Raw genomic sequence first — 26,503 nt, 5'->3', positions numbered from 1 at the left:
TTAATTAAGTTCGTGAGAGGAAAAAAAAAGTCATTTATAAGTAGCATTTTATTACATTTAGAAATTATAACGGCAGGCCTAATAATGTTATAATGTACCAACAGGATATTTTTAGTTCCCTTAACTTTACAACAAATCCTTTAACTTTAACAAATTAATTTTAATGGATAAATACAATTGCAGTATATAATAATATAGGCTTAGTTATAAACAAATAATAATAACCACAAACAATCAAGAATGCATGATTATATGTTGTCATGGCTTTGCAATCAAAAAATGTCGTTATAATGGAAGTCAATGGGGCAAAAACAGCCACCAACAACAAATGAGGGAGAAAAAATTAAAATCTAATGCTGCACAAAAACTAACAATGCATCGAAGCCAATCTTGTTACTAATCTTTCACATGCCCAAGACTGTGATAAAAGGTAAAAAAATATCCAGTCCACAATCACTTTTTAAATTGAAAATATGTAATTTTTGTGTGTTTTTTCCCCAAATCAGTGACATAATTTATGAACTTGGTAATTAAAGAGTTAAAATCTTGGATGTTTTTTAAACATTTGGTAGTTTTGATCAGGACTGAGGTTGATTAATAGATTTATGCAAAAAAATTTTAAAAAAAATATTTATCTGATACATTTTTACAGCAGTTTAATTTAGTGGATGTTTTCATCCACGAACATAACAAAAGGGTAGTGAATTTTCCCAGAGCATTTTCCCAAAATATGGGTCAAAATAAGATTTGTCACCAAAAATCATTCCATTAGCTCAAACACAGGGAAAGTAGTGGCCAAAATAAGACTCAACTTTACCCCCTAGTGGACGAAAAGGTCCCCAACAATGCATAAGGTTTAACTGACAATTCTGTGAAGAAATGAAAAGCCTGAATATGGATTACCATGAATTTACAGTGAAACATAATAGCACTAGCTACCATGTAGTGTTGTCAAAAGACCCGGTACTTCGGTACCAAGTCGGTACTAAAAAAATGTAAATGCGACGGTACCAGGTTTCTTTAAGTACCGGTAGTACCGAGGTCCCGTTCAAAGCAGAAGACATACCGGTTTTTCCAGTAGTGGGCGGAGCTAATGCGCAAATGGCAATTTCATTGGCTGGCGTTCATCTATTACCGTCCCTGTTTTGATTTCAGCAAATCAGTTTGACCGAACGCAGACAACGTGATTAATATTCATGAACCCAACAGCTCAATTCATTTCATATCAATTCATAGTGCATTGTATATACATTAGTATGATAGTAGAATTAGTAGTAGTATTATCTTTTAATAATAATTAATATGATCTATTACTATTTTTTTTACAGAAACCCTCAATGACCAAAAATATCTTAAGCATCACCACCAGTCTTAAGTTCAGTTAAATTGACAAATATGCATTCATTAGGCCTAAAAGTTAATTTTTACATAAAGGCATTGTGCTAGAAATATTACTATTATTTAGTAAAATGTTTTAGTAAAAATTTTTATTTGTATTTTTTTATAAATTGAACAGGATATTTTTTAAAGAAATAAAGTCAGATGACAATGTCAGACGTACCAGAGCAGGATCCAGTTCTTCATTGAGCAAAGCATCATTCTTAATCAAAGCCACTCTCTGAGCAAAACGACAGGTCGATATAGACTCCTGAAAATAGAGAGGTGAGAGTGATGTCCAAGAGTGATGTGAAGATTTCTAACAAATGCATTGTCTTTTGTGGACTTTTGTTTTTTATTTTATTTAAAAAATAATAATAATTTGAGGTTAAGAGATGTACACCAGTGTTCCTCTTCTCCACAGACACAGCAGCAATCATGGTGGTCATACAGTTACCACCCAAACTGTCTCTAAGCACAGAGGTCATCATGGAATTGCGGTAAGGGATGTGGGATCTATTCTTCTCCGACAGGGCTATGATGACCTAAATTAGACAGCAAATAAAGCCCACCAAATTGTGGCTTCAGTAATATGATTCAAATACAGAAGGGTAATATCAATATAAACAAAGGTTTATACAAAATTATTTAAATTAAAATTATTTTTTCAATATATTTCAAATCATAATTTTTTAGTGCACTATGGAGATTTGGTTAAAAATGAACAAAATGTAATTACTGAGCAAGTACATAATAAAAAACTGTTCAAAATGGCATTCTCAAAATTATTCTCTATAAGCTTAAAATAATTTTTATATTTTATTTTAACAGCTAGATCGGACTTGGCAGGAAATTTAATGTTTGAACTGTTTGTCCTTGAGTGTTTATACGTACAATATATTTGAGAACAGAAAAGGTCTGGCTACTATGGTGGCATATATGGTACTTGCTCAGAGTCAGATTACATTTGTCATATATGTGATGATCTGTACTGATATGGTAATCAAAAGCAACTATGGGTAAACCTAAAACAATAAAAATTATCAGTGTAAAAGAGCTGAAAGCACAACATAAAACATTTCTGAAAGTAACTTGGAATTCCATGTTTCAACCACATGGTTAGAGAGGGCAAAATTCCATAGTGCACATTAAAAAAATACATAAAAATACAACAAAACCCGCTGTAACAAAGAAAGTATAACGAAAGTCCTCTGACCTGCTCCAAGTAGTGCAGAGAGAGGTTAATATATTTTGCTTCTGTTAGGATCTGACCACCCACACCTGTCTTTCCCACTCTTTCAGACCCAGCCAGATCCACCAGGTGCAACTTGGAGCACCGTACCATGGCTGAACCCAGCTCTTTGCTGCACAGGTGAATAGTAAAGATGCAGTGAGACCGTGTTGAAGCCTGGTTCATTGGAGTCTACATAAAAATGGAAACATAGAAAAGAGATGACTCATGAGTCAAATGAACTGCCGTTACTGAAAATAACAATAACATGGTCTATTAACACTGAACATATACTCTACGTCTTCAGTAAGTCAAACAATTTTTACTATTCATCCCAATTCTCATATGTTAATAATATTTATAATCTCAATTGAGGAAACTCAATATGATAAACAGCAACCAATAAAAAAAAAAAGTTAACGGAAAAATAGATCCGTACCTGACTCTATCAACATTTTCTGCCTAACCTATTATCTGCGTCAAAGCCAAACATGTTTGATTAGTGTCTCATAAACATAGTGTATTTCGAGTGGTTTATTTTTCGAAGCTAGTAATATACTGTGATGGACAGAGTGAAACATGGAATAACTCATTAGGATACACTTATTAATGAGATGAGTAAAAGATGAGAATGTTAGCTGAAGTCCTGAATCTCTTACATTAAGAGCTAGTAAAATATGTTACAAATTATCATTCTGCTGTCAAACTTCCAGGTTCTCCAAACAGCTCCTTTCATACTTCAGATCAGTGTTTACACTCTGAAAGACTGTCAGGTACCAAAGCTCCTTCCAAGACCTGTTCACTCTCCTCAGACTTTTTAATCACCCACACATGCATTCGCTCAGCTCGCTCACCAAGGATGCTATTAATACTCTCACACACAAACACACTATGTCTAGTGTCATATGTACTTTAAAGACAGCTTTTGTGATAAGCTGCATAATTATGACTTCAAACACATCAAAAAGTAAAATAAACAGACTCATTTTTTTTCTCAGCTGGACCATTTTTTTTCTAATAACTCATTGAAGTAATGTTCAACAGGAGAGATTTCTTGTTTAAAATCAAAATTGATCTCATAAAACTGCATGTGGGTGACTGATTTTACATTAATTGAATACAATATAGGAAAATCTTGAGGGAAGCAGGTGGAGAATTAGTCTTTATTGGTTATCACAACTAAACCACTCTATTCCAAGGGAAAGCTAGCACTGAAAACTGAAATAAAATGTGTATCTTGAGATGAGATTGATTCAGAGGATTTTGTATTATATATATATATATATATATATATATATATATGTATATGTATGTATTGGGGTGGTACGGTACAACTTTTTCACGGTTCGGTTTGTTTCACGGTTTTAGAGTCGGTTTTCGGTACAGTTCGGTATGTGCTATGTTTATGGAAAAACTATACTTTATAATAAAAAAAGAAGAATAATATTCTATCCAACTACAAGCAACAGCACAAATAAATACAATAGAGTAAAGATACAAACAATAAACAGTGATTTTCATTATTTTTTCTTTTTTTCTTTTTCTTTTTTTAGGCAGGTCTAGCATATGTTTTTAGGTACAGAAATTGAATAAAATAATCAAATGTGAAACAGCATTGTATATTATACTGTATAAATTAAAGATTATTCTTTATTAAAGTTATAAAAGCTTTTTAAATGAAGAGCAGTGAGTGATTTCTTTGTTGTTGCTGTGGATAAATATATAAAGACTGCCACTTTAAGAGAATGCACTGATACAGCAGGCCTACGTTCAGCTGGCTATGTCTGCTGTAGGATACCAAGACGGGCATTTTGACATAATTTTTGTGTGAATTTGTCCATTTAAACACAATACTTCAGAGAGAGCTTAATATTTGCGCACGTTCTGAGGCGCGGGTTTGCACGCTTTTTCTCTCATCGCTGTTGTTGTAATGTCTGGGAATCCAGAATGCGCATCCATCAACAGAAACATATATTAGTTGAACCCAGTTTGTTTTACGTGCTATTTATAGCAAACCATATTACAGATACTTTATAGACAGTAAACTTTGAACAAGACATAACGGAATCCAAATGAGGTAGAGGGAGAGAGAGAGAGAGAGAGAGAGAGAGAGAGCGAGAATGAGTGAGAGAGGATGAATGAGAGAATAGGCGTGATCACAGAATCACGCGCTCAGTTATGCAAACTCACAGACAGTAACCCTTGAAAGACAACAACGAATCAAATCATAGACAAACTTTAAGCAGCATTTAAATCTCCATAGAGAATGATACTTGCGTGTGGTCTCTTTGTGATTGGGCATGTTCTCTCGTGTCTTCCGGGCTGATGTGTCTCTTTGTCAACCGCCAGACCAGCGTGCGTGTGAGCAGCGTGAGCGTGGTCCTGTAGCTAGGCGTGTTCTTTCTGTCTTCCAGTGCTGCTGCTGCGGACTCGCGTGGTATATTTGAAAGGTTCAACAAAGCAATGTTTCAGAATTCGTCTTCCTTGTGTGGACAGGCGAATAGGTGAATAAACTTAGCAATGAAAAGAAACGAAAACAATGAGATAAAAGCTCCCGAAGGAGCCTTGAGTAAGAGCTGTTCTCTCAGCCGCCGTGCGGAGAGGGACGGCAATAGGAGAGCGGACCAAGGCCGCAAAGAAGGACGAGCAGGGTCAGAAGCGGGAAGCGAAGAGAGAGCTAAGAGAGGGAGGAACTTCCTGGGTCAGCTCTTATGGCTTGAATAGTTCACGCCTCTGTTCGCGTGAACAACCAATGAACGTCCGCGATCTGAAGCGGGAAAAAGTTCCTTTGTCTCTGGGGAAACACCCACTCTAATAAGTTCTGGCTTATAAAATTTCAGCAGTGATATTCCAGCAAGTTCGTAATTCCAGATTAATACATTTTACACACCTTTTATACAGGTGGATAGTTGGGTCACAACATGACAATTCCAAAAACACCAAACAGTACATATATAACTGATAGAAACACGACGTTACATTCATATGCAGAATTACACACATTTAAAGATTAACACATGATAAAATTGTGGATACTCCAATTTTGGATTATGGAAAACATCTAATGCACCAAAAAGCAATACTTAATACATTTAGAATACATTGAGAAAAGGTAATAGTTTAGGATACACTGAGAGAAGATGCCAGTGAGCTGGCTTTTTCCTGTCCTGTTTCCCAGTGGGATCATAAAGTTTTATGAGCTGCTAAGGGGGTAGGGTTACAACTCCTGGTTCTATTTGAGAACATTAAAATTAGGAGAAACATTTCCAATTTATAAGTTAGCAACTTATACTCCTCACATAACAAGGATTAACCATGTTATGCAACGCACAAACATATTCAAAATACATATTATTGAGGACTTCCATAGAGAGCTTAAAGAAGAGTTTGTGTGTGTGTGTTTAGGAATGTGGGTGTTTCGTTTCTCCTTTGAGGCTGCAAACGTGACTCTGGAATTTCTTGTCGTAAATAATTTAAATCCAGCCAGGCTGGCACCAGGCCAGGCATTTAGTTTACAAAGGTTTCATTTTATATGCCTGAATTGAAAATCTACAAGTGTTAGGTTTGCATTGTTTTAGATTTAACGAACCGTGATTCATTAGTTCAGAACCCATGAATCGATGACCTGCATATCCGTTACATCCCCCCTCTCCGTCAGATGAAGTCCCTGTGTGGACATCATCGGACGGCAATCATCAGGATGGGCAGATGACAGGTGAATCATGATGGTCATGTAGCAGGTGGATCATGATGGCAGGTGGTTCCTGGAGCTGAGGATTCAGCTTGATGAGGTTCGGTGTTGTCTTTGACTTGGCACCCCCTTTCCGGGGATTCCATCGGAGACCTCCAGCCACGGCTGTCGTGAGTTTGGCTGTAGAAGTTTGCATCTCGTTGAGTCTCCTGTATAGGATGAAGGTCACGCCAAGGGTCAGGGCGGGACCAATGACAGTGGAGATACACCGTGCAGTGTCGGCAGCAGTCCAGGCTCGGACCGCAGATGACGGGTTCAGAACGGGCTGTCGAGACAGTGCTTGGAGGGCTGTGTCGACGGGAGTAATGTCAATGTGTTGGGTGGCACCTTCCAGTACTTGAATCCACATGCTCTGGTCAAGCAGGTTGACACGGGTGGCAGTGTCATGCTGGTCGTAGGTCAGTGTAGCTGTGCGCACAGGAGTGTTGACGAGCCATCCGCCACCTGCAATCTCTGCTTGCGTTTCTGTGACTTGTGTACGAGGCTTGGCTTCAGCAGGGCAGCGTGTGTCGCTGACCAGGGGTTGCAACCCGCAGATTCCTTCAGCGTTGTGTCTGAGGAAGGGTGTGCTAAGGCAGAGATAATGAATGTCTTTGGTCAAAGTACACATGTGCAGGTTTGGGGCCAGGTACAGCTGTGTGTCGCTGTCGTGGTAGGCCACCACATCTGGAATGTGTGTCTTGGTGTGGGTGTTGCTTTCCCACAACCTGACACTGACAATGTCTTTAGGTCTGTAGACTTGGCTTGACTCGCTGATGGGTTGGTTCAGGAGCACATTCACTTCTCTCTGTTTGGGGTTGACGTGCAGTAGGATGGTGCTATCCAGAGAGTTGGCCAGGTGTATTTGGAGCAGGTCAGCTGGCGTTGGTGATGGCGTAAGCCAGCACAGTTAGCACAAGACTTAAGGGTATCATGTATGGTGGGGTTTTACCCATGGTTAGGCTGTCACTGGAGGAGCTATCTTCCCACAGCAGGTCTGTTGTTAATGCTGTAACCAGCTGAGTCTGGGTAAAGTCATTATGGAAGACAGTAAACAGCGGTTTTGTGGAGTTTACGGTCTGGTTCGTTGCATTGACACTGGACATACCAATGTTAAACGTTCTGGCGGCAGCAGCGGCTCTGAGCAAAGCTCCCGGGAACTGTTTGGAGCGGTGGTGGTGTCCACCTAACTCCATTTGTGTAACAGTCACTTTCTCATGTTGGCTGAACATGTGTTTGACATCGGCCTCAGTGTGAGTGAGGGAGTCATCTCTCCATCGGACACCTGTCCAGCTCTTTTGGGTTACGGTGCTGGGGTAGTGTGCTCTGTCGTCGGTGATCAGGAGTCTCAGTGGTTCTCTCGATGGCAGCTGTCCTCTCTTTGGCTGACAACACAGCATGGCAAACCACAGCAGCATCCTGGTACAGATAACAGGGAGAGAGAGAGAGAAAGGGGAGGAAGAAACAAGCGAGGGCTGTCTTTGGTTGGACAGGGCAGACTCTTTGCTTCGTGGGCGGCGACTGGGTTTAGCTCGCCCTGGCTCATGTTTTGCCACATCTTGCTGCTGGCATGACGCTTGCTTCAGTGTCTTGTCAGTGGCTCTGGTGCTGCGTTGTGCAGCACATGATGCATCATGGAAATATATTGGCATTGTCCCCCTTTTGCTCCGTGGCATTACAAGCCCTGGCATTGTGATGTCAGACGCTGCACAACCCACAATGTTTTTCTGTGCACGCAGCATGTCCTTTGTATCATGCAGTGGTCTGGGGCGTTGGTTGTCAGTGACTGTAGACTGGTTGCCAGGGTGGATGGAGGGGTCTGAGAGGTGGTAAAGCAAAGTCATTATGGAGGTTTCAGAAGCCCGCATGTCTGCTATGTTGGTCTGTGTAGACAACGGAGCCAGCGTAAGCGTTTCTGAGGTAGGCAGTTTAGCTAGTAAAGTTTTTATGCTGTGTGTAATCAGTTCAACCCTGAATGTGGGTGGGTGGGTTGGGAGTGGCCACAGCCTGTTGTGTAGTGTGCCAGTTTTGGCAAGGGTGTCAGTTTGATCTTTTAAGTCCTTGTCTAGGCCTGGTAGCTTCGAGTGTCACATTATGTGTTTTTGTGATGTTATCACATTGCTGGAACAGGTGTTGCTGTTTGACTGGGTTGTTGTTTGCAGTTTTGAAACCATTCTGTTTACAGCACGGAAGATGGCACACGAAACTGAGTCTAGCATAGTTAGAGTCTGTACAGGCTTTGTTCAAACAGATGTTGAATTCAGCTGGTGAGTCGGCATAGTCGAATGGACACCTGTTGAAGGTGAACTGTCGGTTGCCAAGTGTGAATGCCAGTTTGTGTTGGTTTTCCGGGTGCAACGGAATGGTCCAGAATCCAGAGGCCACATCAAGTGTAGGGAGGATTGTGGCTCCTCTGATTCGGGGCATTTCTAGTTCCAGCTGGGTCTTGTGCCATCGTGACAGTGGCACCTGTTGATTCAGTTTCCTGTAGTCAATGGAGGGTCGCCCCTCGCAGTTAGTTTTGAGGGCGGGACAGATGAGGGCTGAGTAGGTGCTGTTGCATGGATGGATGACACCTTTCTCCAGCATAGATTTGATGATCTCCTGCACTGGTTTGTGTGAGGCGATGGGAATCTTGTACTGTTTGACAGAAGTGGGAGGAGCATCAGGGTGCGTAGGTATGCGGACCGTGTGTAGGTTGGTAAGACCACAGTCTAAAAAGTCTTTGGCACAGGATTCTTTGAGCTTATAAAGAAGTTGTCTGAGTCTTTGGCGATCTGTATCGCTCTGAAGTGCATGATCGTCTTGTAGAATTTGCTGCACTTGAGATTGAAAACCTGTGTAAGGTTCCTCCGTCGGTGTGTCATCAGTCAGTTTGGTATTGAGAGTTGTAGCAGCTTCATCAGTCTCACTGATGTTCTGATGGGAGACTGTGTATACTGCAAGGTGTTGGTCATCTGTCAGATGCATTCTGCACACCTGGTCTTTGCTCACCGACATGACAGATGTGATGGTGACGAATTTGAAGGGTGCAGTGAACAATGTGTTGTTTGTACTCCCTTCGGGTATCAGTGCAGGTGGTATGGGCTCAATGACAGGTAGTACAAGTTCAAAGTCATTAAAGTCATGGCTCACTAGCCATCCCAGCTGGTAGGCCTTGGGAATGTTGATGTCAGTTGCCGTGCAGTTGTTGCACAGGATGTAGACTATACAAGATGACACTTCAGTGAGGGGTGTGGCTTCAAGTGTGAGTCCGAGTTCCACACATTCAGGTGAGGATTGGAAGAAACCCAGCGTGTGGTTTAAGGTTAGACCACATTGCATGTTGAGCCGAACAGCGACCCCTTTGGTGTAAGATGGTACCACCGTACCCTGTTCGTTGACTAAGGTGCAGAGGCTTGAACTTGAGCTTGAGCTTTTGTCTGTTGTAGGGGCTGTGTACCCATGGCTGGCTGCTGGGGTTCCCGTGACCTCTGTGACCTGACAGTCTGGCTCTGGCAACCTGTGTGGCTGGAGGGAAAGAGGTTCTCGCACTTGAGCAAAGTCTTTTAGCTGTTTGAAGTTCAGTAAAGGGTCAAAGTGGTCTAGCAGGTCTTTGCCGATGAGAAATGTATGAGTGTTCATTGGTGAGACATAAATTGGGTGTACTAGACTCATCGGACCGATTGTCAGGTGAATGGAAGCAACCTGTTCAAACCGGATGTCATTCTGGTTGTACGACTGTACATTCAGTTCACAAGTTTGAGGTGTAAGAGTTCGATCTTGTCTCTTAGCTTCAAATTGGAGTATTTTGGAAAGGTGAGTTGAGATCACCGTAAGGTTTGATCCTGTGTCGATCAGGTCTTCCATGCTCACTCCTTTTCGGCCCACCCCCTTTTCGACAAGGCTGCCCAGGAATGTTGGCATCAGGGCAGGTGTTACGATCGATGGGTGGTTAGGACCTGTCTTGTGTAGCTCGCTGCGAAGGCAGGTAGTCAAAGCAGCATTTTCTGGTACCTTGTGTTTGTGGTACCTGGTGTGAGGACCTGTGTTGTCTCGTTCAGGGTGTGCAGCTGTCACCTTGTGATGTGACAGTTAGCTCTGTGGTCTGTGGATGACGAGCAGTGTTCTGGGTGTTTGGCTCATACAGATGGCAGTTAGACAGGGTGTTGGTTTCAGTTCTTTTGCTTAGACATAAGATGTCTGGTTCATCTTCCTTGTCTTCCTTGCGAGTTTTCATGTAAAGAAACTCTTTCAGCACCCTCAGGATCTCTGCTGTCTCAGACGTGGCTGCCCTGTGTTTTTCTGACATGGGCTCAGGATTTAGCTTACCAGTGTCATGTCGAGAGTGGTTCCACTGCCGGCTGTCGGGGCTTTGTGTCTTGGACAGTGGGGATCGGCTCTTTTTGGGTCGCCGGTCCCAGAATCTTTCAGAGCGCTCGTTCTGGTGCTTTGGACGAGCACCACCACGATTGTGTTGCCCTCTGCTGGCTTGGAACGGTATTGACTCTCTGTAAAAAGGTCTGTGACTGTGGTGTTGTGGGGCACCCTCTAGGGTTAACTCCAAGCAGCGCTCAGAGACAGAGATTTTGGGGTTTTTCACAGTCTTTTCATAAATAGTCTTTTGCTTGGTGCAAGCTTTGTGGGCTAAGTTCCGTAACTCTTGTGTAGTCATGTTACGCGGACACGCCGGGACTCTGAGATGAAAACTCCAACTGGCATGTAGGTTTCGGAGGAACAGAGTTTTTAAGTCGAGATCCTGTTCAATACCTGGTTCGTTGCATGCTCCGAAGTAGGCTTTTCTTAGCTGACTATAGAAAGTCTGTGGGTTTTCGAGTCGGCCCTGTTTGAGGTCCATAGCAATAAGAAGCCCATGGTCTGAGTCTGGATAAGAGAATTCAAGAATCAAAGTTTGTAGTAGTTGCTGGTAGTCCGCTTTGACAGTCTCTGGTTGACGATCCAGAAAACTATGCACATCACGGCTGGACGTGATTTTTAGCAGGTACAATGTGTTCACATCTGTCTCGTTGGTGACAGTTTGCAAGTGAAAGTCAATGTCTTGTAAATAAGCGTGAACGTCATGTCCTCCTGCAGGATCTGGATTGAACGTAGGGATGTTTCCGGCTAGCTTGTCAAGTTCTTGGTGAGCCGTGCAGGGTTTAATGGCATGCGTTCTCTGGAAGGGTTCTCCCCCCTCCGTTGTTGACAGGTGTTTTTGTAAGCTGGCTGGTGATTTCTTGAGCCGTGGGCTTACACCCCCTTTTTCAGCTCTGGGTTCTTGGCTGAAAGGGTTGGAGTGGTGGGCCGCGAGAAACTCTGTGGTGTGCGTTTCTCCGATCCAGCCACTCTGTAATCTGGCAGAATGTTTCAGTTCTGTGTGAACAGTGTCAAGTTCATCTTGGAGCTCGTCTCTCTGCAGAGTAAGCTCGTTGATTTTAGCTCGGGCCGCTTGCAGGTGTGTTTTGCAGGCCCAGGTTTTAGAGACTCTTTCTTTCAGTTCAGTCTCTGCTCTTTTTAGGAGAGCGTCACCTTGCTGGAGTTTTTTGTGTCGAGGCGAAGATCTTGCAGGGCATTGTGAAGTCTTTCTACTTCTTTCTGTAGCTCTGGATCTGTGTCGTCCTCTTTCTCGCGCTGGTTTTGGGTCTCGAGGAGGAGCTGATCAAGGCGACTCTGGGTTCGGGCCTGGTCCGTCCAGGCCTCCTCCGCTTGAAGCTTAAGCATTGCTGCTTGCTGTTCAAGGTCGATGTTGCTCCGTTCGCTGAGCCGTGCCTGGGCGACGAGAATGTGAACTAGGCTTCCGAGGATCCTGCCGAGTTCTTTGTAGTAGTCGCTTTGGGTTGGATCGTGTGCCATCAGTTCATCTAGCTCGGTGTCTAGTTGCTCTGGGTGCTGCAGGTTACTGGCGTCCTTGGGCAGGAAGGGGGTCGTCACTGCTTTCAACCATGTCGATGGGTGGATGGGTTTTATCACATTTGGTTCACCTGGGTGAATTGAAGCCATTCAGGTGGAAACCAGTGGCTTGGTCAACCTCTCCGGCGCTCCCCAAACACTCAACCGCAGTGTCCCCGGCCCTCCGTTACTCTGGCCTTGCGCCCTCTCAAACAGCTTGTGACTTTTAACACAACCTGGCAACACCAAGATGTCAACCGCCAGACAGCACTACAAAATTGGGCTGTTCCCTAGAACCCTCTTTTAAAAAGAGAGTGGCCTCGCTTTAGGCCCCGGTTTAGGTACTGGTCCCAGAGATTGCGTTGTGTGTGTCGGCTGGACAGATTGACTACCGTTGGAGTGCCAAATTGCTGATGTCTCCACTGCGTGCCGCAATGGACAGAGAAAAGAGGAACCGAGTTTCACTCACAGCCAGTGTCTGTAACGCTGGTTGGCCAACCTTGCTCACTGGAAACCTGAGATGACTGTCCAATCACCAAGGGAGTTCTACAATCAAATACAAAAAGGATGAACAAAGGAAACTTAAAGTTAATTAAGGTTTGGTTTGTTAAACATCAACTGAGTAAATATATATGTAGAAATGAGAGGTAACAGCTTCACCTACTAATAATGATAAAACAAAAATAAAATAAAATAAAATAAATTATTATGAAAATGAATTATTATCAAAAATAACCTAAGCCAAAAGAGAGAAGAAAGAGAATAAAAATCGAAATAACAAAAAACAGGAATGAAACACGGGAGAAGAAGTAGCTGGTTTTCACCACAAGGGGGCGTACTCCCTCTCTGTGCTTAACCTGGTGAGCAGAAAACTTAATTCAAATTAAAAATTCAAAACTGGTTTAAATTGAAATTTAAAATAAGCATGTAAGAAAAATCAAAAGGAAAATTATAATAATATCCTCTAATAACCAATGATAACAGTAGGGTATCATTAATAATTATGAAATTAATCAAAAAGAGTAAAAGTAGACACAAAACAGAATTGAAGAGAGAGCAAAGAAAGCTGAGAGCTGTGAGTCGATTTAACAGGAGACTGCCACTAGATGGCTTACCTCCTTCTAAGTGGGTCAATCAGTGGTTGACCTGAAACATCTAGATTTCCACTATTAAACAATTACATTTTAATTCAAATCATGTTTGAACCAAACTCAAAGTAAATGTAAACAATCAAAGGAAGGGAAAATAATCTATCCTGACATAATATTTGCACGAGCAAAGCTGTAAATGCAAATAATTATTGACAATTTAGACAGCTAATTCAATAAATCACAGGGGATTTAGAGATTAGCAATTAGAGCGCATTATCTGAAACGGCCACGAGATGCCGGACTTGCACTCATGCAGGCTGACATCAGAAGGCAGGGCGTAATTTTGAACTTCTAAACAAAACACCCCCTCTGGTGTTTATTAAGCGGAAATACAGCCAACTTCAATGTGATTTAAACTCTGTGTGCGCTCATCAGCGCTGATTTGGTGATACTGCACAAGAGCGTTAAGGCAGGATTCTTTTCCTTGCACTAAGCCCAAATGTGCACAACAGGAATTTTCCATCTGTTGACTCCCATAAACATTTATTAAAATAGCACTTATGATTTAAATGTTTTAGGTTTACAAACGGGTAGCTAAGCCAATTTTAGACCAGGAGTTTTTATTGTTTATTTTTGAATATCACTGTGGTTCACCACGAATTCAATAACGATATTTAATAAGCAAGGCCTTTTTAACTGAATCAGAGAAACATCGCTCATGTTCAGATTTACATATTGCAACTAATAAAAGATTTCTTCATCTTTTAATTATTCATATTAAAATGTTCTCACTGCAGAGAGATCTTGGTCTTTCTTAACAGGAGACTTTTAACATTATACTGCAGTTTACTTTCATTAAAATAACAGTGACTATACTGTTAAGTTTCTATAAATACCTAACGTGCTGACTGATCAGCTTTTTGCCTCAGTCAGTTAGGGGTGAGTTCGCGTCTTGCGACTTATCTCACAAGTACATAATTTCATAGCGCGCGTGCAGAAATTATTAATAACCATATACACAGATTGAACTGGATTGCTCACAAAACGAAGTTTGAAAAGGCCGCGTTACTCCACCAATAATATGTAGCCGCACTGGGTTGTACATAATAATTAACTCAAATGATATATAGGGAATTTGAATAATTAATCAGGAATATGATTAATATATATATCTCATATGACAGTTACATTAAAATTATTGAAGATGAAAAATAGCTCAATTGCATATATCAATAACTCATTACAAGGTACTGTAATTTACTCATTAATATGTGAATATTCCATTCTTCATATCAATTATAGTGATATCTCTTACTGTAAATGACCGCAAATCAAACAGTGGTTTGTCCAGCAAACGGCCGTAAGATTAACATATCAATTTTCAATAAAGTTATCACTTCTTATAATTCAAGGAAAAATATTCTCTGGCCATGAAAACATTATCCTATCATTATGAAATTAAGGTTTGTAGCTAAAGATCAGACATTTCATTGACTCGTGAAGTGAGCGTTTCAGTCGGATGCAATCATGAATATATATTGGTTTTTAATAATTGAACTAATAATACATCAAACTACAAACCACACAGGGTAAATACGCGAACGACAATATAGACAGTAAACTTTGTACAAGACATAACGGAATCCAAATGAGGGAGAGGGAGCGAGAGAGAGAGAGAGAGAGAGAGAGAATGAGTGAGAGAGGATGAATGAGAGAATAGGCGTGATCACAGAATCACGCGCTCAGTTATGCAAACTCAAAGACAGTAACCCTTGAAAGACAACAACGAATCAAATCATAGACAAACTTTAAGCAGCATTTAAATATCCATAGAGAATGATACTTGCATGTGGTCTCTTTGTGATTGGGCATGTTCTCTCGTGTCTTCCGGGCTGATGTGTCTCTTTGTCAACCGCCAGACCAGCGTGCATGTGAGCAGCGTGAGCGTGGTCCTGTAGCTAGGCGTGTTCTTTCTGTCTTCCAGTGCTGCTGCTGCGGACTCGCGCGGTATATTTGAAAGGTTCAACAAAGCAATGTTTCAGAATTCGTCTTCCTCGTGTGGAGAGGCGAATAGGTGAATAAACTTAGCAATGAAAAGAAACGAAAACAACGAGATAAAAGCTCCCGAAGGAGCCATGAGTAAGAGCTGTTCTCTCAGTCGCCGTGCGGAGAGGGACGGCGATAGGAGAGCGGACCAAGGCCGCGAAGAAGGACGAGCAGGGTCAGAAGCGGGGAAGCGAAGAGAGAGCTAAGAGAGGGAGAAACTTCCTGGGTCAGCTCTTATGGCTTGAATAGTTCACGCCTCTGTTCGCGTGAACAACCAATGAACATCCGCGATCTGAAGCGGGAAAAAGTTCCTTTGTCTCTGGGGAAACACCCACTCTAATAAGTTCTGGCTTATAAGATTTCAGCAGTGATATTCCAGCAAGTTCGTAATTCCAGATGATTACATTTTACACACCTTTTATACAGGTGGATAGTTGGGTCACAACATGACAATTCCAAAAACACCAAACAGTACATATATAACTGATAGAAACACGACGTTACATTCATATGCAGAATTACACACATTTAAAGATTAACACACGATAAAATTGTGGATACTCCAATTTTTGATTATGGAAAACATCTAATGCACCAAAAAACAATACATTTAGAATACATTGAGAAAAGGTAATAGTTTAGGATACATTGAGAGAAGATGCCAGTGAGCTGGCTTTTTCCTGTCCTGTTTCCCAGTGGGATCATAAAGTTTTATGAGCTGCTAAGGGGGTAGGGTTACAAACTCCTGGTTCTATTTGAGAACATTAAAACTAGGAGAAACATTTCCAATTTATAAGTTAGCAACTTATACTTCTCACATAACAAGGATTAACCATTTAATGCAACGCAAAAACATATTCAAAATACATATTATTGAGGACTTCCATAGAGAGCTTAAAGAAGAGTTTGTGTTTGTGTGTTTAGGAATGTGGGTGTTTCGTTTCTCCTTTGAGGCTGCTAACGTGACTCTGGAATTTCTTGTCGTAAATAATTTAAATCCAGCCAGGCTGGCGCCAAGCCAGGCATTTAGTTTACAAAGGTTTCATTTTATATGCCTGAATTCAAAATCTACAATTGTTAGGTTTGCATTGTTTTAGATTCAACGAACCGTGATTCATTAGTTCAGAACCCATGAATCGATGACCTGCATATCCGTTACAATGGATTTCTCGATTTCTGTAATAAAATGCAATTTATACATGAATTATATAAAAAAAAAAAAAACATGCAGCAAATGAAAATAACTGATTAATCCGTTAAAATGCAACCTATACAAGATTCATATTTTTTCCTCTTACAAACTTTATTTTTTAGTGTGTTTAAAAAAAAAAATAAAGAAAACATGCCGCAAATTAAAATAGGCGAATAATCCGTTAAAATTTATTACTCTGGGTTAACAGAAATTATAATTATCAGATACTTCAGAACAGAGCCTGCATGGTTTTTTTTCATTGCACCTGAAAATGACAGCATATTCACTTCACGTGCTCTGGTGCAGATCAGCCTCCCCCGATGCTCAGCTGTGGACGATTTAAAAATGTTTGATATAAAGGTTGCTCTCCCATTTTATACAGTAGTTGGTTCATTGAAAAAAATCGAATTATATTGTTAGTTCTAATTATATTGTTAACACAAGTTCATTTAGGCTATTTAACATGCACTGTGAAATTTTATTCTTTTTAATTTATGAACTCTTTGAGATTTTAAAGTTAGTTTAATAGTATTTCTAATTATATTGTTAACACAAGTTCATTTAGGCTAGTTAACATGCATTGTGACATTTTATCCTTTTTAATTCATAAACTCCTTGAGATTTTAAAGTTAGTTTAATATGATTTAAATTCAGGTTTAAAAATAGGTTTTAACTGCTTAAATTATTTCTATATGTGTTTATTCTTTAAGAAAATAAGGGAAAAAATAAGAGACGATACAAATATTTGTTTTGCATCACCTATTTATGTAGGCTACAATTATTAAAAAATAAATAAATAAATAAAATGTCATTAAAAAATGCCATTGGCCTGAGTAAATTTGAATTTTATAGAATTGTGTAAATTATAGAATAATGACCTTAAAGGGTTAGTTCACCCAGATAGCAAATTTATGTAATTAATAACTTACCCTCATGTTGTTTCAAACCCGTAAGACCTCCGTTTATCTTTGGAACACAGTTTAAGATATTTTAGATTTAGTCTGAGAGCTCTCAGTCCCTCCATTGAAGCTGTGTGTACGATATACTGTCCATGTCCAGAAAGGTAAGAAAAACATCAAAGTAGTCCATGTGACTTCAGAGGGTCAGTTAGAATTTTTTGAAGCATCGAAAATACATTTTGGTCCAAAAATAGCATAAACGACGACTTTATTCAGGATTGTCTTCTCTTCCGTGTCTGTTGTGAGAGAGAGTTCAAGTTCAAATCAAAGCAGTCTGGACATCCGGTTCGCGAACGAATCATTCAGTTCACCAAATCGAACTGAATCGTTTTAAACGGTTCGCATCTCTAATACGCATTAATCCACAAATGACTTAAGCTGTTAACTTTTTTAATGTGGCTGACACTCCCTCTGAGTTCAGACAAACCAATATCCCGGAGTAATTCATGTACTCAAACAGTACACTGACTGAACTGCTGTGAAGAGAGAACTGAAGATGAACACCGAGCCGAGCCAGATAACGAACAAAACATTGACTCATTCACGAGTCAAGAACCGTTTCTGTCAGATGCATCCGATTCGTGAACCGAGGAGCTGATGATACTGCGCATGTGTGATTCAGCGTGAAGCAGACCGACACACAGGGCATCTGAACTGAACTGATTCTTTTGTTGATTGATTATGAATTGATTCTGTGCTAGTGTTATGAGCGCGGGTAAACCGAAAGCTTGAATCAAGGGCAATCATCGCAAATGACGCCATTATACGTCGAGCGCAAAAGAACCAGTGAACCGTTTTCTTCAACCGGTTTATTGAATCGAACTGTCCGATAGAACTACTGGTGACCCGAAAACCGATGCAACCGTTTCTTCACTCATAAACGAGTCAGTCTATTGTTCGCTATCTGGCTCGGCTCGGTGTTTATCTTCAGTTCTCTCTTCAAAGCAGTTCAGTCAGTGTACTGTTTGAGTGCATGCATTACTCCGGGATATTGGTTTGTTTGAACTCAGAGGGAGTGTCAGCCACATTAAAAAAAAGTTAACAGCTTAAGTCATTTGTGGATTAATGCGTATTAGAGATGCGAACCGTTTAAAACGATTCAGTTCGATTTGGTGAACTGAATTATTCGTTCGCGAACCGGATATCCAGCTGCTTTGTTTTGAACTCTCTCTCACAACAGACACGGAAGAGAAGACAATGCTGAATAAAGTCGTCGTTTTTGCTATTTTTGGACCAAAATGTATTTTCGATGCTTCAAAAAATTCTAAACGACCCTCTGATGTCACATGGACTACTTTGATGATGTTTTTCTTACCTTTCTGGACATGGACAGTATACCGTACACACAGCTTCAATGGAGGGACTGAGAGCTCTCGGACTAAATTTAAAATATCTTAAACTGTGTTCCAAAGATAAACAGAGGTTTTACGGGTTTGAAACAACATCAGGGTAAGTTATTAATTACATAAATTTGCTATCTGGGTGAACTAACCCTTTAAAGGTTAGTGATTTAGGAGGTGAAAATACTGTGAAATTACAAATGGCATTAGATTTTAGAGCATAACAACTGAAGGTTTATGAAACGTTAGCCAATAAAGCATATTTTTAAACAATGGAACTTAAAGTTGTGAACTAAAATATAATTTCAACCATAAAGCATGTAAATAAATAAAATGCATATTTTTCACAACATTTCATTATTCATAAAATGCATAACGTTTCTGGTGTTTGGATTTGTACTTCAATATAATGAGCTCCAAGTTTAAGAATAGCCCTAAACTAGTTTCTCTCTCTCTCTCTCTCTCTCTCTCTGCTCTCTCTATTTAACTCTCTCTTTAACAGCATTAGCTCGATGAAATACGTCTTCCTTCAGTTAGAATGAATGTTTCCCTGCCTTGCTTAATGTTGGTCTCAAGGTCAATAAGTTGTATTCGCCTCAATCTGATTTAGTAAAGTCAAACCGCAGACAGTGAAGCTGCGTCACATATAGCGGAGTCCCGCGCGCTGTGACGGGAGCAGCTGATGAGGATTCCGCTTGGTCTTAAAGCCTTCAGCAAACATCCACGATCACAAATAACAATGATTTTCGTAAAATAATTATTAATTATTAATTGATAATTTGTTATTATCATTATGGTCTTGTGAAAATAACAATATGGACTGCGAGAAAATAATGAATACAAAGAGTAGTGCTGCTGAGTGCAGGCATGTTTCAGCCCAGTAACACACCGTTCCTCTCAGCCAAAAAACAAACCAATTCAGTTCAGCTGGAGGGGGTTGGTTTTTTTGGGGGTAGTTATGTATGGCTTGTGGGGGTCGAGATAAAGGTGTGAATTTCTTCCTCTTTCATATGGACAGTGTCTTAAACTTGCTGAACGGGTTTAGGACTGTCGTTTTGGTTATAGACTAAAAAAATGGTATGCCCCCACGTAAGATTTTTCTAGTCGTTCATTTGTTATATTCAACTAATCAGAGGTTTATATTAAATTTACATAATCAAGTCTTAATATATTCCGCGTTCAAGCAGATGCATTAAGTTTGCCACAAAGCACATGCAGAAGTAGCCTCATAATTGTGAAAAATGAGACATTTTAATTATTTATTAAAGGTGCCATGTGCAAAAATTGAGCTAAAAATATTCAATAAATGACCTACACGCATCAAAAGTATGAGAAGAAATAAGGGCGATGATGTCATTAAAAAAATGTAAAGTTATAGTGCTGCCGAGATATCAACCTTAATTAGCAGTAGCATTACTAGCCCCGGCCCGACAGGTGTCGTAATACTAGTTTCGGCCATGGGAGGCGGTATGCGGGCAACATAACCACCAGCCAACCTGCAATACACGAATAACTCGCACGGCTTGTAGGCGTACCTGAACCTGATGTCAATCATGTGGAAAGTACAGCCCACTACTTCATGTGACTTTAGCCCTTGGCAAGAGACCACCACCCGCTACAGGGAAACAACCGCGCTCAGAATCACAAATCAAATCCGATAAGAAAAGGAGCCGAACCAGAGTAAACAACAGAGTAAAGCAACTGATGGACCTGAAAGAAATGAGGTCCGACACCGAACTTGCAACATTTCTTTTGGATTGGTAAGTTAGATGCTGTTAGTATTTCGCTAGAAGTTTGTTTTATATGTTTGTGTATTTTTTTCCGGGAAGTTATAACATAGAAATGTATCGAAGGCTGTTCTAGAAACGTGCTAATGTTAGCGATGGCTAACCGTAGCTGCGTTTGATAATTAGCTAGCTATAACTTAACCATTTTTTTATATCATAAGTAACCTGCTCTGTCTAGTCTGTTGGTCTCCGTGTCCTCTTGCTTCGTGGTTTTTCTGTATGTGAGAAAATTGATGTGTGGCGTGAAAGCGTGTGAAAAGAGTCAATTGTGTGTGTCTCACGGTGAATGCTTGTGAGAGTTGGCAGCTCTGGTTACGTTGGTTGGTGCTAGCTTGGTCAACATCAGCTGTCTGATGTTGACCAATGATGTTGACAGAATGCTGTCTGTCTAATTTAATTCCAATAATGTGTATTTACAACTCAATGTAATATGAACCAAACGAATATGAACATATTCACTGGTAAAGGTGAAGGGGAGTAGCTTGAAGATGTCATGTTTCAAAATCACTTGACATCACCCAATGTTCCCCTGGAGGCAAAACATCCTCTTATAGCAGCGGTTTTCAATTCCAGTCCTCGCGCCCCACTGCTCTGCATATTTTGCACGTTTCTCTTTGTTAACACACCTGATTCAGATAATCAGCTCATTAGAAATGAACTCCGTGCATGAACTGTTTTTCAAATGTTCATTGCTCCCTACTCTCTGAGCAGGGGAAGTCTGTTGAAGTTTACCTCACATCGAAACATTCATTCACTGATTTGTGCTGTGCATCATCTTTAAACATGGACAACTGTGACATCATATACCTCTGTAAATCGATACAATTTAAATTCACGTCTTGCACACTTCAATGCACTTTGATTGGAACATATAGCTACGTTCGCTTCGAACTGGAATCATGGCTGAATATCCTGTGATGTCCACTTCGCAGGGCACTTATGTTCGAATAGAACAAATGTCTGAAGCTCTAAGAGAAACGTTCAAAATGTGCAGAGCAGTGGGGCGCGAGGACTGCAATTGAGAACTGCTGTCTTATAGGCTTCAGAGCATAGAGACTATGCCGTTTCTCGTTTGTTACTCTAGAGTAGACCAATTCACTTTATTGAGGCATACTGCCCCCATCTGTTATGGAATGTGGAGTATGACTTGATTTTTTTGCCAGATATGACAGATGGCACCTTTAACAAACAAATGTTTTCTTGTCGTCTGCAAGATGAAATTCACAGTGCTGGCTTCTCTGACAAGAGAAATGTAACCTTCACAGATTGTTGAATGATGAATATTAATGCGCCCTGTCATTAATGCGCATTAATAATTTTTGTACAAACATTTTATTATGAATATTAATTCACATTTTGCATATGCATTACAACGTAAATTATTTTTTACATGCAATTATCCAAAATAAAACCAAACAAGATTTGTAATGAAGATAAAACAAGAATAAGAATAAATGCTGCACATCTACCATCAGTGCAGTGCAAATCTTGCACATATTTTACACACCTGCATTTAAATGCAGCTGCATTTTTTTTATTAAATTATATGAAAGCAAGTAGGGCTGTGTGATAAATCGTTTTTTTTTATTGATTAACTCGAATTTGTAATTTCAAAATACAAACTGTAAATACATCGGTTTGTTTGAATGAAAATCAGTTTTCTTTTTAACATCCACCGACGCACCACTCAGGCTCCCGTAGTTCCGAGTGGCTCAACCCTCCCCGCAAGTCTGACATAGAGACACGCTGCCGAGAAGATGGTGAGCAGAGCGGTGAGATTCTGACTGGAGCCTCCATCACGAGTACAATTCATGCCAACAGCCCATAATATAACTGCATATTCAGCAAGAATTCATGTTTAACATATTTAGCTATGGCTTGATCAGGTTATAACGACTGCAAGAGTCGAGCGGGATGTAAAAGGCTAAGGAGTTTTGTCTGTTTCTTATACTGATTATTTTTTGGGTTAAAGCATGATTTAAACAGATACAGCACATTTACACGCAATCACTTTAGCAAATAATGCATTCAAACAAATGTAATCTTGCAGTGCTACTACATTATCAGTAGGCTATCTGATTTTGAAATCTTGAAGAAATTAATCGATCTGATTAGATAAAATAACTGCGAAAATGTACTGTTATTTCCCTCACAAACAAAATTTGCACAGCAGAAAACAGAGGAAAGGAGAACCCACTGGTTCAAAAGAAGTCAAAATGTTTCAGCTTCTTGACAGCTTGGATAAGAAAGTAATGAGAGATCTTTGATTATTGACCTATAACACAGCAAATGACATTTTTCTTAGAGAATCGGTTTGGAAGCCAAACTGCGATCGCTATTGAAATAGTAGAGGATCTCCAGAGATTTCCAGCTGCCAAATATCACCAGCCCAAGAAAATTGTTGAGCTCATCCAATCCGTGGAGAAGGCCCTTGAAGACCTGAGGGACCTGGGTGACACTGGCACTTTAAGGCAGCGGTTCTCAATTCCAGTCCTCGCACCCCACTGCTCTGCACATTTTGAACGTTTCTTTTAGCGCTTCAGACGTTTGTTCAATTCAAACATAAGTGCCCTGCGAAGTGGACATCACAGGATATTCTGCCATGATTCCAGTTCGAAGCGAACTTATATGTTCCAATCAAAGTGCATTGAAGTGTGCGAGACATGAATTTAAATTGTATTGATTTACAGAGGTATATGTGTCACAGTTGTCCGTGTGTAAAGACGCTGCGCAGCACAAATCAGTGAATGAATGTTCCGAACTGAGGTAAACTTCAACAGAGTTCCCCTGCTCAGGGAGTAGGGAGCAATGAACAATGGAAACACAGTTCAAGTACAGAGTTCACTTCTAATGAGCTAATTATCTGAATCAGGTGTGTTAACAAAGAGAGACGTGCAAACGTGCAGGCTAGGACCAGAGCATCAATCCAGTCAAGTAGTAATCTCTCAGGATGTGTCATCTTTGGGGACATCAAGCATAACAAGAAACATTACTTTACGGCTCAATCTCATAAGTGAAGACATTACGCTTGTAGTCCATGGTGTAGGAGGCATGAAAGCCTTTGTCAAGACAAAGCGGTACCTCCTGAAAATTCGGGTCAACACCTTAAGAGGCACTCTCCGCATGGAAAATGGAAATGGAAATTCTGCATGGTGGGGGACCTTGTGCTGTGGGACGGACCAATGGGAAAGACAGTTGCTGGCACGCATCCTGAGTTGTTTGAGGCGGTAACTGTATCAGCCCACACATCGAGAAAGCATTTCGCAAGGTCTATGAGAACTGCTGCAGTAAAGTATGAAGAACACACCTACGTGGTCCCCCTTAATCGTCAACAAAGCCAGCAACTTCAGGGATTCAGTTGTGGAACTACTACATCTAGATTCCTCGAGTAGTGGAAATGGGATAGCATCGGTGCTGGCTGCATCCTGAAATGCGGGGGATGTCGCTGTGGAAATTGTCAGCCAGGCGGCAAAGAGATGACCCTCGCTGAAGAAAGGGAGCTGGAGGTGGTAAAGAATGGGCTAACATATATAGCTGAAGATGAGCACAATGAGAGTCCTCACTGGCACACCAAGTACCTCTGGGTAGAAGATCCAGCCACATTACCAAGCAACAGGAGTGCAGTTGAGGCAACTTTCCTCAGGATTGAGAGTGCGCTGACCAGGGAGCCAAAGTGGAAGGCTGCCTATGCTGCTCAAGTTCACGATATGGTCGAGCGCCAGGCGGCAATGAAGTTGTCTAAAGACGTTCTTCAGACATGGACTGGCCCAGTGTGGTACATTAGCCACCTCATCGCACCCAACCCACACTCCGTCACAACTCTGGTGAGACTGGTCTGGAACAGAAGTCAGAAATGCAGAGGGGTGAGTCTGAATGACCTCCTGTTAAAGGGCCCCGACATCCTAAATTCTATTTGTGCTGTGCTTCTCAGGTTCCGGAGGTGAGAGTTTGCAGCTTTGGGAGACATAAGGGGAGGTGCATTTGCATAGGTTTCTGTGGTGTGACTCTGAAGAGGAGGAGCTGGGCATATATGCAGTCACACGAGTATACATTGTTGACAAGCCAGCAGGTTGTATTGCTCAACTCGCCATGAGAGAGACAGCGAATCTCCCCAAGTTTAGCCATCTTGAGGAAGAGCGTTGGATGCTAGAGGAGGCCAGCTATGTTGATGATATCTTGACCTCTCATTACAACTTGGACCAGCTCAAAGTTAACACAGAAAATGTGGAGCAGATCCAGGGAGCAGGAGGGTTCAAGTTGAAGCCGTGGGTCTTTTCTGTTGAAAGTAGGAGGGAGTCTTTTGGGAAACAGGAGCAGAAGGCTACTCCAAAGACTGTAATCCTGCAAAATCAGCTCAAGCAGGAGGACAAAAAAGCTCTTGGCCTCAGCTACACCTTGGAGGATGACAAGCTTCATGTTATGGCTGGTATAAACTTTTCAAAGAGGGTGAGAAAGATGAAACTTGGCCAAGACCTTCAAAAGGAAGAGGTGAGAGCTCAGATGCCAGACCCACTGACACGACGAGAGTTGCTTAGCCAAGTTTCTGGGCTGTATGACCCAGTTGGTCTGACGAGATCTGTAAAGCAGAAATTTTGGTTCGTAGAGCATTTCAAGAGGCCAAACACAAATGCAGCACTGTCAGGGACACTTGGGAACTTGCGCTATCAAAAAATCTCAGAGAAGATGCCATCGGCCCTTTTGAAGAATACGCTGAGCTAAGCAAAGTCAAGTTCCCTAGAGCCTTGACACCAGTGAGCGTGCCAGCTGAGCCTGATGCAATTACCTTTTCTGATGGGTGATACTCCTGTATCTGCGGTGGGACTGTGATCAAGGTCCAACAGTTAGGCTGGTGGAGTCCAAAGCTAAGCTGGCTCCAGTAGACCACAAGGGGGAAGCAGTCAAGGCAGAGTAATGTGGAGCAGTATTCGCCACCTGGTTAAAAGTGTCTTCAATTTATTTGGGTGCTCTAGATATGGGGTTTCTCTTTCCATTTATTTTCAAGACTAATTTCTAGTGTTTAAATTTAAGTATTTGATCCTGGGTTATGATGCTTTATTATGGTTACTTGGGCTTATTCTTGACCTACTTGTGTTTGTGTTTAAGGTTTTTTTTACCTGGTTTTGGCCATGACAACTTTCAAATAAAAGAAAGAAAAGAAAGAATTAATTCCTGGTCATTGAATAAAATCCAGTCCAAACCTTCAGAAGCAAGCATACCCTTTCAAGTGGGGGAAACTGCAGGGTTGAACTTCACTAGAGTGAGGGCACTTGATATAAAGGTTAACAATCAATTAATTGATCATTAATTTAAATGACATCGATCATGGAAATGATTGAAAATATACATCCCTAATTCTTACTATCCTCAATTAAAGTTTGGATGCATGTCTCTAATTCTAAAATCCTCTCTGTCAGCCTAACTAATTCCTTACATTTATCACATGTGAATCCCTCATCGCCGACAGAGAGAGATAAACTATACATGTGGCAAGCAGTGCAAATAACAATAGCAGGAGAAGCCATTACTCACTGTGATTGATGAATGATTCTTACCACAGTTGTTTGAAAAAACGGAGTGAGAGAGAAAAGAAACAGAGTGAGAGAGAGGAGAGGAGATAAGAAAACAGGCACGAAAGGAAACCCTCATCGCAAAGCAATTAGTAAAATAAAAAGAACTTGAAGAACAGTCTCGCTGTGCTGTCTTCTGTTGTATGGGCATATTCAAGCCGCGCGCTTCAGTGAAAAAATAGAATCTGAATAGAGTGTTCAGCGCGAGGGCGTGGTCACATTAGAAGATAATGAAGGGAGACGTGAAAAACGGACATTGCGTTGTTTTCATATGGATTACTTTATCACAGAATATCTGTTTTCGGCAGCACTTGT

At 40.9% G+C, this 26,503-nt stretch overlaps 1 protein-coding gene across 1 annotated transcript in view; it reads right to left on the bottom strand.

The window, feature by feature from the left end:
• The window catches only part of kif6 (kinesin family member 6), a 306,561-nt gene that overhangs the window by 234,218 nt on the left and 45,840 nt on the right, over window positions 1-26,503 (bottom strand). Inside the window, exons 7-9 of the mRNA XM_059519411.1 lie at window positions 2,594-2,800; window positions 1,779-1,922; window positions 1,562-1,648 (exon numbers count right to left, since the gene is read on the bottom strand). Of these exons, the coding sequence (XP_059375394.1) occupies window positions 1,562-1,648; window positions 1,779-1,922; window positions 2,594-2,800 (438 nt within the window). The remainder of the gene's footprint in view (window positions 1-1,561; window positions 1,649-1,778; window positions 1,923-2,593; window positions 2,801-26,503) is intronic.

The sequence above is a fragment of the Carassius carassius genome, chromosome 31 (genome assembly GCF_963082965.1).
Source record: "Carassius carassius chromosome 31, fCarCar2.1, whole genome shotgun sequence".
Taxonomy (NCBI): Eukaryota; Metazoa; Chordata; class Actinopteri; order Cypriniformes; family Cyprinidae; genus Carassius; species Carassius carassius.
Note: the sequence above shows the minus strand (reverse complement) of the source record. Positions and strands in the feature narration are given on the sequence as shown.